We start from the raw sequence: 13,576 nt of genomic DNA on the forward strand, positions 1-13,576 counted from the left end.
ATTCATGAGAGAGATTTGAATTCACTCCTCCACTGCATGCAAATCTCTCTCACGAATATTCATTGTAGATATGCTGAAAACCTGACTGCCTGGGTGCCTCCAGGACCAGGTTTGGGAACAACTGGACTAACCATAAATTTTCAGCATGCTGGACATGACACGAGAGGAAGAGAGAGCAGGGCAGAAAATGCAGCGGCACTGGAGACCAGCGCTGGAAAATGTGCTTCAGCTGGCGGGGGTTGGTGACCCCTGTCAGCCAAGGTATGTGCAGCAGCAGCAGCGGTGGTGGGTGGGGGCAGCAGGGTGGCAGTGGGTGGGGGGCAGCAAGGCAGCGGTGGGGGTGGGGGGTGGGAGGCAGACCATAATGTGCACCCTCACACCTCGAGGTCTGGCTATGCACCTGCTTTTTAGGGTGTCTGGAAGTTGGTGAGAAAGACCTGCGATGAGTTTCGCAACAGATACACAGGAGATATAATCCAGGTTGAAGTGGGAGGTACTTACGTTGGTCGCAGTGCGTTCCAATGTATCCTTTTGAACAGATACAGGCATCCTTGCTGCAGTTCCCTCCATTCATACATCTCACGTTACAGTTCTGTACTGGTGGGGGAAAGAAAGAGAGGGTTTTGTAAACAAGAATCACGCATACCTCTGGCAAATATGCAAAACATTGTCTAAAGTTAGATATACTACATTCTGTACCTACATCAGGGCACCAGAGAAGGATGCCCCATCATTACCATTCTTTATATAGTGATGATGCTGTTATGAAAGAGGCATGATTTACAAGGTATCACTGCAGCTCACAACGATTATAAAACATTTCTGTATGTTGATGACACTCTATTAGTGCTTATCGATCAAAGAGACTCAACTGCAGTCTGAACGTCACTGAGAGAAAAACGTTCAGGTACCTGCAGGTATAAAAGAAATGAGTAACTGTGAAATCTTACCACTCTCCTCCTACAAATCAAGGATGACATTGGTCTGGTGGACATCCAGGTGGTTCCCCAGAGGAACAAAATATATAGGAATTCTGCTAACTCTAGGTCTGGAAAAGATGGTCCTTGACCATCTCATTTCCATATTGGATAACATACAACTAAATTTCAATATACAGAGCAAAACTCAAATAAAATAGCTGCAATATCACAGCTAAAATTGCAGAACTAGGTTGTTTCCTCTACTAATCCTCCAAGCCATTTTTTAAAAAATACTCAAACATTTTAGGAATTTTCTTTGGGACAACTGACAACCTTGACTACATATGAAAAGACATTAAATACTGATGCACCAGCAGACAGAATAACTACATGTTTTCCAAAGTTCTTTGCTACTCTATGGCCAATGAAAGTGTCTGCAGTCTACAAATGATGTGGTCTATCAATGGAGCCAGTCTATGGGATTCCCATAGGCCTCATGAATGATTCACTAGTGCCATCAAGGCTACTGCCTTCTGACGGCTATCAGCAAACTCAGCATTTCCTGTTTGAAGCCCATGACAGTGAACTATAGGAGAGATACAGACTCTCCTAATGACCCAGGACAGTACCAGCGTCACATCTGATCAAGAAGCTGGATGTAGTAGACCGCTAACTGAAAGCCTGTTTGCCCATTTGGAGATCCATTTTGTACAACAACATGGATCTCCAGATGGGCAAGTAGACGGATATATTGGCCTCCTTCTGACTGCCTCTGTTGCAGAGCCAATATTATATTACTAGTAAAAAAGGCCCGTTTCTGTCTCTGATGAAACGGGCGCTAGCGGGCATGGGAGTCCCTTCCCCTCCGCTTTCACTAGTCTCCCTGGTGGTCTAGAGGTATCTGTTCGGTCGGGGCAGAAAAGAAAGAGCCCCCTTTTTCCTGGCCGATGCGGTGCTGCTAGCTGCCTTGCTGCATCATGTGGGAGTCCGGCTCTCGGCGTTTCAAAACGGCCGCCGAGAGTTGAAGTCTCGCGAGGCAGCTTCAACTCTCGGCAGCCATTTTGAATCGCCAAGAGCCGGACTCAGACACGATGCAGCCGGGCAGCTAGCAGCAGCGCTCCGGGCAGGAAAGAGGGGGTTCCTTCGTTCCTGCCTGAGCGTACAGGTACCGCTAGACCACCAGGGATAGTGGCGTAAGGGTAGGGGAGGTGACAGGGGGGAGGGAAGGTGATGAGGGGAAGAGTGTGCTACCGGGGCCGGGCGGTACCTTGAAAGGGGCGGGGCGATGAGGCGAAAGGGGCCAGGGTGATGGGTACGGCGGCGGCGGCGGCGGCTGGGATTTCTTGGAAGGGGAGGAGTAGGGAAACACGCGTTCCCCGTGCGTTTATTTGCCTTGTTTTCTTGTTCTGCCCGCGACGTAATCACGTGTGACGCAAGGGCGGGGCATGAAGACATGGTGAGTGTTGTGGCTTCACCACCATGAACTTACGAACCGGTGTATGAGTGCCTGCAGTGACGTCAGTGTCCTCAGAACATTGAGAGTGCGTTTTATTATAGTAGATTGTTATATATATTGGGGTTGATATTCAAAGCAATTTAAATGGGCAAGAGAGGCTCCTGCCTACTTAAATTCTGCTCAGCGGATCAGCCACGTCATTTAACCAGGCAGTGCTGTTGAATATCGGCACTAACCAGCCAAACTGAAATCAGGCAGGAGAGGGGTATGGGGTGGAGTTGGGGAGGGCCCAGCAGTTATGTGGGTGCTAGCGATATTTTGTGCCGATGCCTGTATACCTAACCAGGCAGACACGATGGCAAAAGTTTTTAGTTTTAGTTTATTATTTATAATCCATCTATATCTAGGTGGAGTACAGAAAAAACATTCAAAATCAAATTAAAACAAATAGAAACACACAATCCCACCATCCCAAATTAATACTAAACAGTCATCAAACACACACAACCCAATCCCATACCCATATATAAGCACCTCATACCACAAACTATTATATAAAATAAGTACATACTACTGTGACCCTGACCTCCTACACATTTAGAAGCATATCACAAGATACCACAAATAAATGTCAGATTAAGGTAGATAGTAAACCTTTACAAACAAGTGATGTTTCGAAAGTATCCTAAACTGTACTGTAGCAGTGACCTTTCGAATGTAAACAGGTAACAAATTCCACACTATAGGACCTATAAATGAAAAGGCAGTTTTGCAGGGTTTTTCATAATGAAAACTTTGAAACACTGGCACTGAAAGCTGGACTGCATTCTCAGACCGGAGTGAACATAAGAATAGCCATATGGGTTAGACCAATGGTCCATCTAGCCAAGCATCCTGGCAAATCCAGGTCATAAGTACCTGGCAGAAACCCAAATAGCAGCAACAAGACTAGGGGACACTCAATGAAGTTACATGTATAGGTGCCATCTTTGTGGGTACTATGGGTGCTTGAGCACCCCCAATATTGAACAAACTCCTTGACTTTGTCTTGGGAGAGGTCATTTCTTTTGGGTTTAGCACCCCCAATAATTTTATAAAGTTCGCTCCTATGGTTACATGGAAATACCTTTAAAACAAATAGCAGGAAATATTTTGTCACTCAAAGAATAGTTAAGCTCTGGAACTCGTTGCCAGAGGATGTGATAACAGCGGTTAGCATATCTGGGTTTAAGAAAAGTTTGGACAAGTTCCTACAGGAAAAGTCCATAGTCTGCTATAGAGATAGATATAGAGGAAGGTACTGCTTGCCCTGGAATCGGTAGCATGGTGATGCTGAGAGCCCAGATAAAACAAAAAAGTGAGGAGAATGGATGAGGATACCAACTGTTTTATATTTATTCACTTAAAAAATTATATGTACATAACAGCGACCCGACACGGCCGTGTTTCGGCACAATGGCCTGCTTCAGGGATGCTGAGAGCCCACCATGAATGTTCTTTAGCTGGCAGGGCTTGAGGTTCCCTGCCAGCTACACTAACAATGCATGCTGCCGCTGGGTGGGCTTGAACTGAAACCAGGTGGGCCCCTGCCCCCCTACCCACCCAGGCCCACTCGTGGCTACGCCATTGAATTATCTGCATCCTTCCTGGAGGCTGGGTTTCCCTCCTAGTCCCGCCCTTTCCAGGCTTGAACAATCTGTGAGTGATGGATATTTTACTTTGGGGTCCTTTTACTAAGCTGCAGTACACACTGCTTACTGTAGGTTAAAATTCACTACCACTGGGTGCATTCATGTGTCCCCCGGTAGTTTTTGCATGTGCACGCGCTACCCACGTGCTAAAGAACAGTTTTTGTTTTTTAGCGCTGGGGACGGTTCTGGGGGCAGATTGTAGGCATGTTCTGCACTAATCGGTTAGTACAGCTACATTGCTGTGCACTAACCGATTAGTGCCTGGTTAGCATATGAGCCCTTACAAAACAGGTGTCAATAATTGCTCATGCGGTAATGGCCACATGTTAGTAGAAAAATTGGGACTTGGGAAAAATCCACAATTTCGGGAATAACATGTATAGAATCTTTGTACATTTGGGAAGCTGCCAGGTGCCCTTGACCTGGATTGGCCGCTGTCAGGGACAGGATGCTGGGCTTGATGGGCCTTTGGTCTTTTTCCAGTATGGCATTACTTGTGTACTTATGTGGCCATTAGTGAAAAAATAGGAAAATTGGCCATTTTCCAACAGACCTAAAAATGGCCTTAGTGAGCTTAAAAGATCCGTGCTGGGAATAGCTCAGGCCAGTTTTGAACGCTGCTTAGTAAAAGAGCCCCACTGTGACTAAAATAATGAATATCACTGATCAGATACCCCAAGGAGTTTTCAGAAGGAGGTGCCAGGTCAGAAGGAAAGGCCGGTGCAGGCTGAGGCACAGTTTCAATATGCTGCCGCTGCAGAGCGAAGACTGCAAGACAAGTAACAAGGTAAACGAGGAGAGGAGGGGAGGGGTAAGTCACCAGCAGTGGTCTGGGAGAGATAGCGGGTGTGGAAGTGAGGATGCAAGGGAGAATGTGGGAGAGTGGTGAGAATTCAGAGAGAACACGGGCAGGATGGGTGGAATGGAGGGAAAATGCAGGAGGGGAGGCATAAGGCATGGGGTGGGGGGGAGACACATAGAAAGAGAGAATGGGTGAAGACACAGGGGGGCACAAGAGAGAATGGATGAAGGCCCCCCCCCCAAAGCTACAGTACCTGTTCAATGGCTGGTGGGGTAGCTGAAGCCCCGCCAGCCGAAAAAATCCTCTGTCTGAGTCACCCCCTTCCTCCTCATACTAACTCAGAAGCAAGGAAGTCAGCGGGGTGCCTTCAGCCACCAATGCTTGCGGTCCCCAAGTATGCTCAGCTTGTGCACGAACTGAGCATGCTCGGGGAGTGCCAGCATTAGTAGCTGGAGGCACCCCGCTGACTTCCTCGCTCCTGAGGCAGTACAAGGAGGAAAGGGGATGCTTTGGGCAGTGGATTTCTTCGACTGGCTTTGGCATCCCCACAAGCAAAAATATGATATCTAATGTGAAGGGGGGGGGGGCTGTGGGGGGAGGGAGAGGAAATGTGTACCCCCACAGTCCATCCTTATGCCCCCACATGAACAGCTGGCTATGGCTCGACTTTAATCGCACGATTAATCACGCGATAAATTTTTTTTTAATCACAAGATTAATTGTGATTAAAAATGTTACTTGAACTGCAGCCCTATTTGTAAGATTCCTTGTATAGAGTTCCTTTTACTAAGGCGAGCTAACAGATCTATCATGCACTAGTGATTAGCATGCACTAAGGGGGTCTTTTACTAAAGGTTGCCTCATGATGTCTGCGAAAGGACCCATTTTATTCCTATAGGCCCTGCTGCAGATAACATGTGCTAATCTTTAGTAAAAGACCCCCTAAACAATGACGCCCATTATATTCCTGAGAGCATCTTATCATTTTGCATGCGCTGATCATTAGTGCACGCTAAATCCGTTAGCACGCCTTAGTAAAAGGACCCCATAGCGACTTGCAAATCTCATAAGTATGTGTTCTTTGAACCTTCATAGTTTCAAGTTTTCTTGGAAAATAAAGAGATCCACTTTAACTGCAGAGGTTGGGGGGGGATACAGGCATATCTTGAGTTATATATCTGAATTGTTGGCAAATATGATAGAGCTCCAATACTGTAAATGAAGATCCAGGCTTTTTCGTTATGTTAGTTTTATATTACTTTGCCTTATAAGTTTCTCCTCAGTTTCTTTTCTTGGATCTTGCCTTTGTATTGTTCTATAAGGAGTGATGAGGATAAATAAGAATTATGTTTCTTTTACCTTTGTGATTTTTCATTCTAACTATTTGGGATAGATTCCCTATTATCTTCCTTTCTATTTAAATTGATTTGATTTGATGTATTGTACTTAAAATTCTATAACTAAATTTAAAAAAAGAAAAGAAAAGAAGCTCTTTCCAGAAATAACTCTAAAGTATCAACTAGCACCTGGTTACCTGACAAAACATTACTACTACTACTTATCATTTCTAAAGCGCTACTAGACATACGCAGCGCTGTACACTTGAACATGAAGAGACAGTCCCTGCTTGACAGTTTACTTATGGCAGTAAAGAAAGGAAAATATTTTGGGAAAAGCCTATCTGATCTCTTATGGACATGGCTAGAAAGTGGACAGACTGCTAATACTGAATGAACCCTGTAAGTGCCAGTGTCTATGTGGCTGCTGCTGATATTACAGCTGCCACAGAGGCAAGGGCAAGCCACTGGCACTTACAGGGTTCATTTAGTATTCTATTAAATTTTATTCTCCAGAATTCAATAAGAGTATGTGTGTGTCCAGCAAATGGCAAAAGACAGGTGAAGCTGCAGCAACTGTAGCATAAGTGTCAACAATTCAAGGTGATTGGGGGTGTCAACCACAATATAAGCTACCCCTTCCTAGACACGATGAAGGAGCTTGCTCAATATTGGGGGTGCTCATCACCCACTGGCACCTACAAAGCTCGTTCCTATTGTTGTAGATCACCTTATGGTTATTTGCTGCGAGTGAAGGTGCTGTGCAGCTCAGAGGAGAGGGGGAGACATTTTGACTGGTAAGTTGAATACTGTCAACAATATCTGTGGTTATCACCAAGACACCATCAGGTTTGGCTGCCTATATGGTTGGTATGGTGGAGACTTCACAACCAACATTTAAGCATGGGTGACTGGGGCCCACACAGAGCAGCAGGCACAGCTCTGGCTAACTTGTTGGGCAGACTGGATGGACCATGTTGGTCTTTATCTGCTGTCATTTACTGTGTGTTGTGCCTTGAAAGGTTGGTTGGGGGATATGCGGGTATGTGTATCTGTGTGTGTGGTGGTTTTTACCTCCTCCAGTGCCACAGGTTGGGGATAGCTGTCCATTGGAGCATGTGCACATGTTAGGGCGAGAGCAGAATCCATCACCACAGGAGGTTCGGCAAATTGCTGGGGAAAGAAACAGCAAGAAAAGTATGAATGAGAAAATGCCAAATGCAAAATTGTGCAAGGAGCTACAGCTACTGAGCCCAAGTCACCATTAGGATTATGAAGGTGCCATCAAAAGCCATTGTGACATCACCTTGATTGGACAGATGTGTGACATCAGAGTGTCTATGATCTCATTGCAACTGTATTTGTAAAAGGACATCAATAAAATGTGGCAGACAGTGACCCATGCCAGATCTGTTGCATGAATTTTCATTTCATTTATTACTTATTCCACTCTTGCAGTCCAGAAACAGAAAAGATACACCTCTTTGTCTGTTCCAAACGAAACAATCGAAAGTCCGGAACTTTTAACAAACAAGTATTGTCCGAATGAAGCGCCCACGGTGGGAAATATAGATGAATACAATCTGACAAATATTGAGATGAATCATGATGCACACAATAATGAACCTGCATCAACAACTTGTACTTAATTCTATTATGCATGATTAACCAATTTAACTTCTGAAACCAAGATTTAATGTGTTCATATTTTGACAGCCCACTGTCAAAATATGAACAGCGGACTGTCAAATTCATCACGCATGCTTGTATACGTGAAGCACGTTGTCCCATATAACAAATACTGCAATAATCCAGACCTGTCAACACTAAACTCTGTAGTACCCGAATGAATCCCAGCAAGATAATCTTATCCAAAGAAGAGTGGGCTTGTGTATTCGCAAAAAGGACAGAATCAGTATTCCTGGTTTCATCAAGAAATGAACATTCTTTATAGAATGAGAAGGGAGCAGGGAGAGGATTCCTGGCATCTCTTCTATTTTCTGATTCCTGAGAATCTGGTCTCCCATTTTCTGTCTTGCACCTGGGGACACTGGATGGTGGAGGGGGGATGACTTTATACCAACTACTTGCTGAATTAAAAGAGGACGGCTGAACATATTTTTCAGTCTAGGATGGTAAATTAATCCTGGTATCACCTACCATAGGAGGGAGGAAGCTATGATTTTTAAAGTAGTTTGCATTTTTTAAAAACAACTTTTAAATAATTTTGTTTATATGGTACTGTAATTCTGAGACTCTGACTTCTCTGGTAAGTGATAACAGGGTTTCATTTAAAGTTATATATATATATATATACATATATATATATATATATATATATACAGTGATTGTTAAAAAAAGAAACCTGTGTATTTTACCTCATGAGTTACTGTGCACCTATTTATAGCAAATTTTCAGTAAACATGCAGAAATATATACATATTGAGGGGCATAATCGAAAGGGACGCCCAAGTTTTGCTGAGGACATCCTCACAAAACGTCCCGATGGAGGGACGGGGAAACCCGTATTATCGAAACAAGATGGACGTCCATCTTTCGTTTCGATAATACTGTCAGGGATGCCCAAATCTTGACATTTAGGTCGTCCTTAGAGATGGTCGTCCCTAGACTTAGTTATTTCTGATTTTCGGCGATAATGGAAACTAAGGACGTCCATCTCAGAAATGACCAAATGCAAGCCCTTTGGTCGTGGGAAGAGCCAGCATTCGTAGTGCACTGGTCCCCCTGACATGTCAGGACACCAACCAGGCACCCTAGGGGGCACTGCAGTGGACTTCAGAAATTGCTCCCAGGTACATAGCTCCTTTATCTTGTGTGCTGAGCCCCCAAACCCCCCCCCCCCCAAACCCCACTCCCCACAACTGTACACCACTACCATAGCCCTTACGGGTGAAGGGGGGGGGGCACCTAGATGTGGATACAGTGGGTTTGTGGTGGGTTTTGGAGAGCTCACAGTTACCACCACAAGTGTAACAGGTGGGGGGGATGGGCCTGGGTCCGCCTGCCTGAAGTGCACTGCACCCACTAAAACTGCTCCAGGGACCTGCATACTGCTGTGATGGACCTGAGAATGACATTTGAGGCTGGCACCAAATATTTTTAAAGATGTTTTTTGAGGGTGGGAGGGAGTTAGTGACCACTGGGGGAGTAATGGGAGGTCATCCCCGATTCTCTCCGGTGGTCATCCGGTCAGTTCGGGCACCTTTTTGTGGCTTGGTCTTAAGAAAAACAGGACCAGGTAAAGTCGTCCAAGTGCTCATCAGGGATGCCCTTTTTTTTCCATTATCGGTCGAGGACGCCCATATGTCAGGCACACCCAAGTCCCGCCTTTGCTACGCCTCCGACATGCCCCCGAGAACTTTGGTCGTCCCCGCGACAGAAAGCAGTTGGGGACGGCCAAAATGGGCTTTCGATTATACCGATTTGGGCAACCCTGTGAGAAGGACGCCCATCTTCTGATTTGTGTTGAAAGATGGGCGTCCTTCTCTTTCGAAAATGAGCCTGATTACCACACAAAAATGCTGTTGCTGCATACCTTTTAAAATACAAGATCCAAAGACTGGAACAATAACAGTTGTCTAGCATAAGTTTATCAAAAACTTATGTGACCTGTTTAAATTAGTAATAAACACAGAGTTACTCCTGCAAGGTAAGTGATAAGGTTAATTTCAGTCACAGAGTTTGTTCAGGATATCCTCTGCCAGCGAACACATGGGCATGGGGATGTGTATGCCACTGTCTTATGCAGCATTGCTCACTGCTGATCAGGTTCTTCCCCTGCAGTCAGGATGAAATTGTGGAGTTCATCAACATTTCTAACCTTAGTCTTGTACACCTTATCTTGCTTTGCTGCCCAGACTTTGTAGTCCACCAGACTTGGGTCCAGGCTGTTGGATAGTCAGGACTGTGGGTTGGGTGAAGTCCGGAATTTATTTTGTTGATAGCTGCACCGTTTTTTGAGTTCGGTGAGCCAGTGCGCTGTCTGTCTTCCTGAAAGATGAAATACTAGGATAGCTTAAGAATAACTGGAAGCAGGTCCTACATCGGCAGCATACTTGCCTTCTACTTTTATGCCCAGTTCAACAAAGTGAATTGATGTTCTGCCGAGTGCCAACACTCCAACAGACACCATGACTGAGCTGCTGAAGTTTGAATGGATATGCAGCAAGTGACTGTCTGAAATCTGTTTCTTTGACATACTGGCATAAATTCAATCATTTAGGCTGTTTGTCAGATGAGCAATGGTGAATATTTTTTTCATCTGTAATGATGATAAAATTGACAAGGCTTGATAGAAAATGTCTTAGGAATATCTTTGCTGGCTGCAGCCTTGCTTGCTTATTCGCTTTGGTTATTCAGTTGCTTTGCACTTTCCAAGTGAAGGGCATGGCAAACAATTTCATTTGCTGATGTCTGTGAAATTCCAAGATCTTTGAGTCTGTGGCTGGTCTTCCTGACTCAACACAAGAGCATGAATGTTGGCCACTACCCTTTCCATGTTCTGTTGTATCAGCTTCAATCTTTTTCAGAAGTTTATTTCAGGACCTCCCTCCGCCATGTCCAGTTCTTTGTTGGAAATTCAGCAATAAGTCATTTTGCACCAAAGTGTTTAGTTTGCCATAAAAACTTTATAACGATTCTGTCTTCTTCAGTAAACACCTTTTTCATAGGTAGTGTAAACAATTACATCAACAGTGATGTCACTTTAGCATGGTAGAAAAAGTAAGTAAGCAGTGAGTTCTGGCACTCAGTTATGCAAAGTGTTGCTGTACATTTATTTTGGTACAGACTAACCACATTTGCTTAAATTATGATGTTAAACAAAGTTTGATGACAAGGTCTGGGGGGGTCCCTTTTTTCCAAACACTGTGAGGTCCTTTTACAGAGTGGGTGGTAAGCCCAACGCGGGCTTATCACTCACTGTTCCGGGACTGCTGCCGGCCCAATGCGGCCACCGGTGGTAGTCCCTCCCTGAATGTGCGCCATTTCTGGGGAAAAAAGAAAACCCCTGAAAATGGCTTGCACAGCGGTAGCTAAGCAGTAATCGAACATCGCCGTGTGCTGCCTGGTTACCGCTGGGTTAGCGTGGGAGCCCTTATCGTCACCTCAATGGGTGGTGGTAAGGGATCCCCGCCACATGGCTATGTGATAAGAGTTTTCTTACTGCATGGCCATATGTGTCTGGGGGCTTTTTACCCACTGCGGTAAAACGGGCCCTGATGCACGGGAAAAACAGCCTCTGCCACTAGCGCAGGGCCCTTTTTCCTGTAACTTGGTAAAAGGACCCCTTTATATATTCTTGATCAATATATCTATATCCATAACTCATTACAAACATAGTAACATACTACTACTACTTCTCATTTCTATAGCGCTACTAGACATACGCAACATAGTAGATGGCAGCAGATAAAGACCAGCACGGTCCATCCAGTCTGCCCAACATATGGTATGAAGCAACACATCATATGTATGCTTGCATTTTTTAGGGCATTGTCACGTACATTTTTGAATTCCGTTACAGTTTTCATCTCTACTATTTCCCGTGGGAGGGCATTCCTGCTATCTACCACGCTCTCAGTGAAAAAATACTTCCTGACATTATTCCTGAGTTGGCCCCCTTTCAACTTCAATTCATGCCCTCTAGTTCTACCATCTCTGGAAAAGGTTTGTTTGCGAACGAATACTTTTCAAATATTTGAATGATTGTATCATATCACCCCTGTTTTTCCTTTCGTCCAGGATATACATGTTTTGGTCAAAAAGTCTCTCCATGTATGTCTGGCTAAGTAACCCCCCTACCATTTTCGTCACTTTTCTCTGAACCGCTTCAAGTCTTTTTACATCCTTAGCAAGATAAGGACTCCAAAACTGAATACTCCGAGTGGGGTCTCACCAACGCCTTGTAAAGGGGCATCAACACCTCAACCAAGGCCTCAGCCACTGCTCTTGCAAAACCATTCCACTATCTTCACAGCTGCAACAGAGCACCCAGTCAACCAGCAGGAGAGTGATCTGCTCTTACTTTGGCAGCCAATAATGCATCATGCAGATCCCTAAGAAGAGAAATTCAAGAAGGTAGGGGGAGCACACATCTTAGCTACTGTATTCTGTAGGTGCTGCTCTCCTTTGTTCTGACTCTTTCCCATTCAAAGTGCAACATACCTCCCCTTCACCCCAACCTCCTATCTAGGAAACCGTCAGAACCATGTGAGGGGCTTTCATGAATCTGTCTGGGGATCTGTGGTCTAGATTTTCAACAGGAGGAAATGGTGCATACTCCTGCAGAAGAAAAAGCAAGAAAGAGGGGACATGTCCCATCTTCCCTAATCATGTTCTAGTTACCACCTTTTTGGCTCTGTGATGGCCCCAGCCAAGCATCTTTTATTTTACTCACAAGTCTTTTTCTAAGCATCAGGTCGGGTGGATGCTCACATATTTATACATCCAGCCTTCAGCCCTACCAGTCACAGGATTGATCCTGTGCTGTGTTCACGGTCTTCTGCCCCTCTCATTCAGCACTGTACTGATACGGCATGCCTACCCATGAGCCTTCTTATCACATCTGTGCAAGTGACAGCAACCCCCAAGCACAGCAAGAGAAAGCCAGTACATCGACCCTTCCCAAGATTTCACTGCATTACAGCCCATCTGGTATACCAGAAAGAGTCAGTGCATGCCACTGGGAAATGCTGACCACAGATGACCTGCAGGGAGGCTGTTCACCTCGGAGTCCATTCGATCCCTTCAGTGCTCCTCCATTCATTAAACCACTACTGTTGGGCTGAGATATCCGGTAAATGTTTTCCCAGGACCACCCTGATCTCTGCAGCTGACTCAGGGCATTAAATCTCCTCCAACAGGGAGGACAAGGGCATCCTTCCTGTAGGGTTAGAACAAAAATTAATCCCCTCCACATTCTTTGTTTATGACCTTTTACCTTAGCATGACTTTCATATGCTTTCATTTTCCATTTAGACATGAGAACTAGGCACACAGCAGAGGCATGTGGGAGCAGCAGATAACAGGTTTGTAGAATATAGGCATTGTCTGCCCCATTTTCAGAATTAGTTTTTCAGTTTATTAGCATTTTAAGAATTCCATCTTCCATGTATGAAGCAACACACAGATCAGAGACACTGCTCAGAGGCCATGCTGTAAAAACTAAGGAACAGATTTGTCTTCCCTACCCTCATTTTCAATCTCTGTCATCTCATATGTCCACAAAGAAGGGCCCCATCACCATCACCACACTCTGCTGACAATGCATAGTGGTCAAGGCACAGAACATGCAGGGCTAAGGAGGCAGCAAGACACAAAGAATAGGGGTGGGGAGAAAAAACATTTGT

General features: G+C 45.0%; 1 protein-coding gene across 1 annotated transcript in view; it reads right to left on the reverse strand.

The window, feature by feature from the left end:
• LOC115480232 (fibrillin-2-like) overlaps positions 1-13,576 on the reverse strand; it is a 296,051-nt gene that overhangs the window by 215,872 nt on the left and 66,603 nt on the right. Inside the window, exons 3-4 of the mRNA XM_030218752.1 lie at positions 7,281-7,379; positions 502-597 (exon numbers count right to left, since the gene is read on the reverse strand). Of these exons, the coding sequence (XP_030074612.1) occupies positions 502-597; positions 7,281-7,379 (195 nt within the window). The remainder of the gene's footprint in view (positions 1-501; positions 598-7,280; positions 7,380-13,576) is intronic.

The sequence above is a fragment of the Microcaecilia unicolor genome, chromosome 11 (assembly GCF_901765095.1).
Source record: "Microcaecilia unicolor chromosome 11, aMicUni1.1, whole genome shotgun sequence".
Classification (NCBI taxonomy): domain Eukaryota; kingdom Metazoa; phylum Chordata; class Amphibia; order Gymnophiona; family Siphonopidae; genus Microcaecilia; species Microcaecilia unicolor.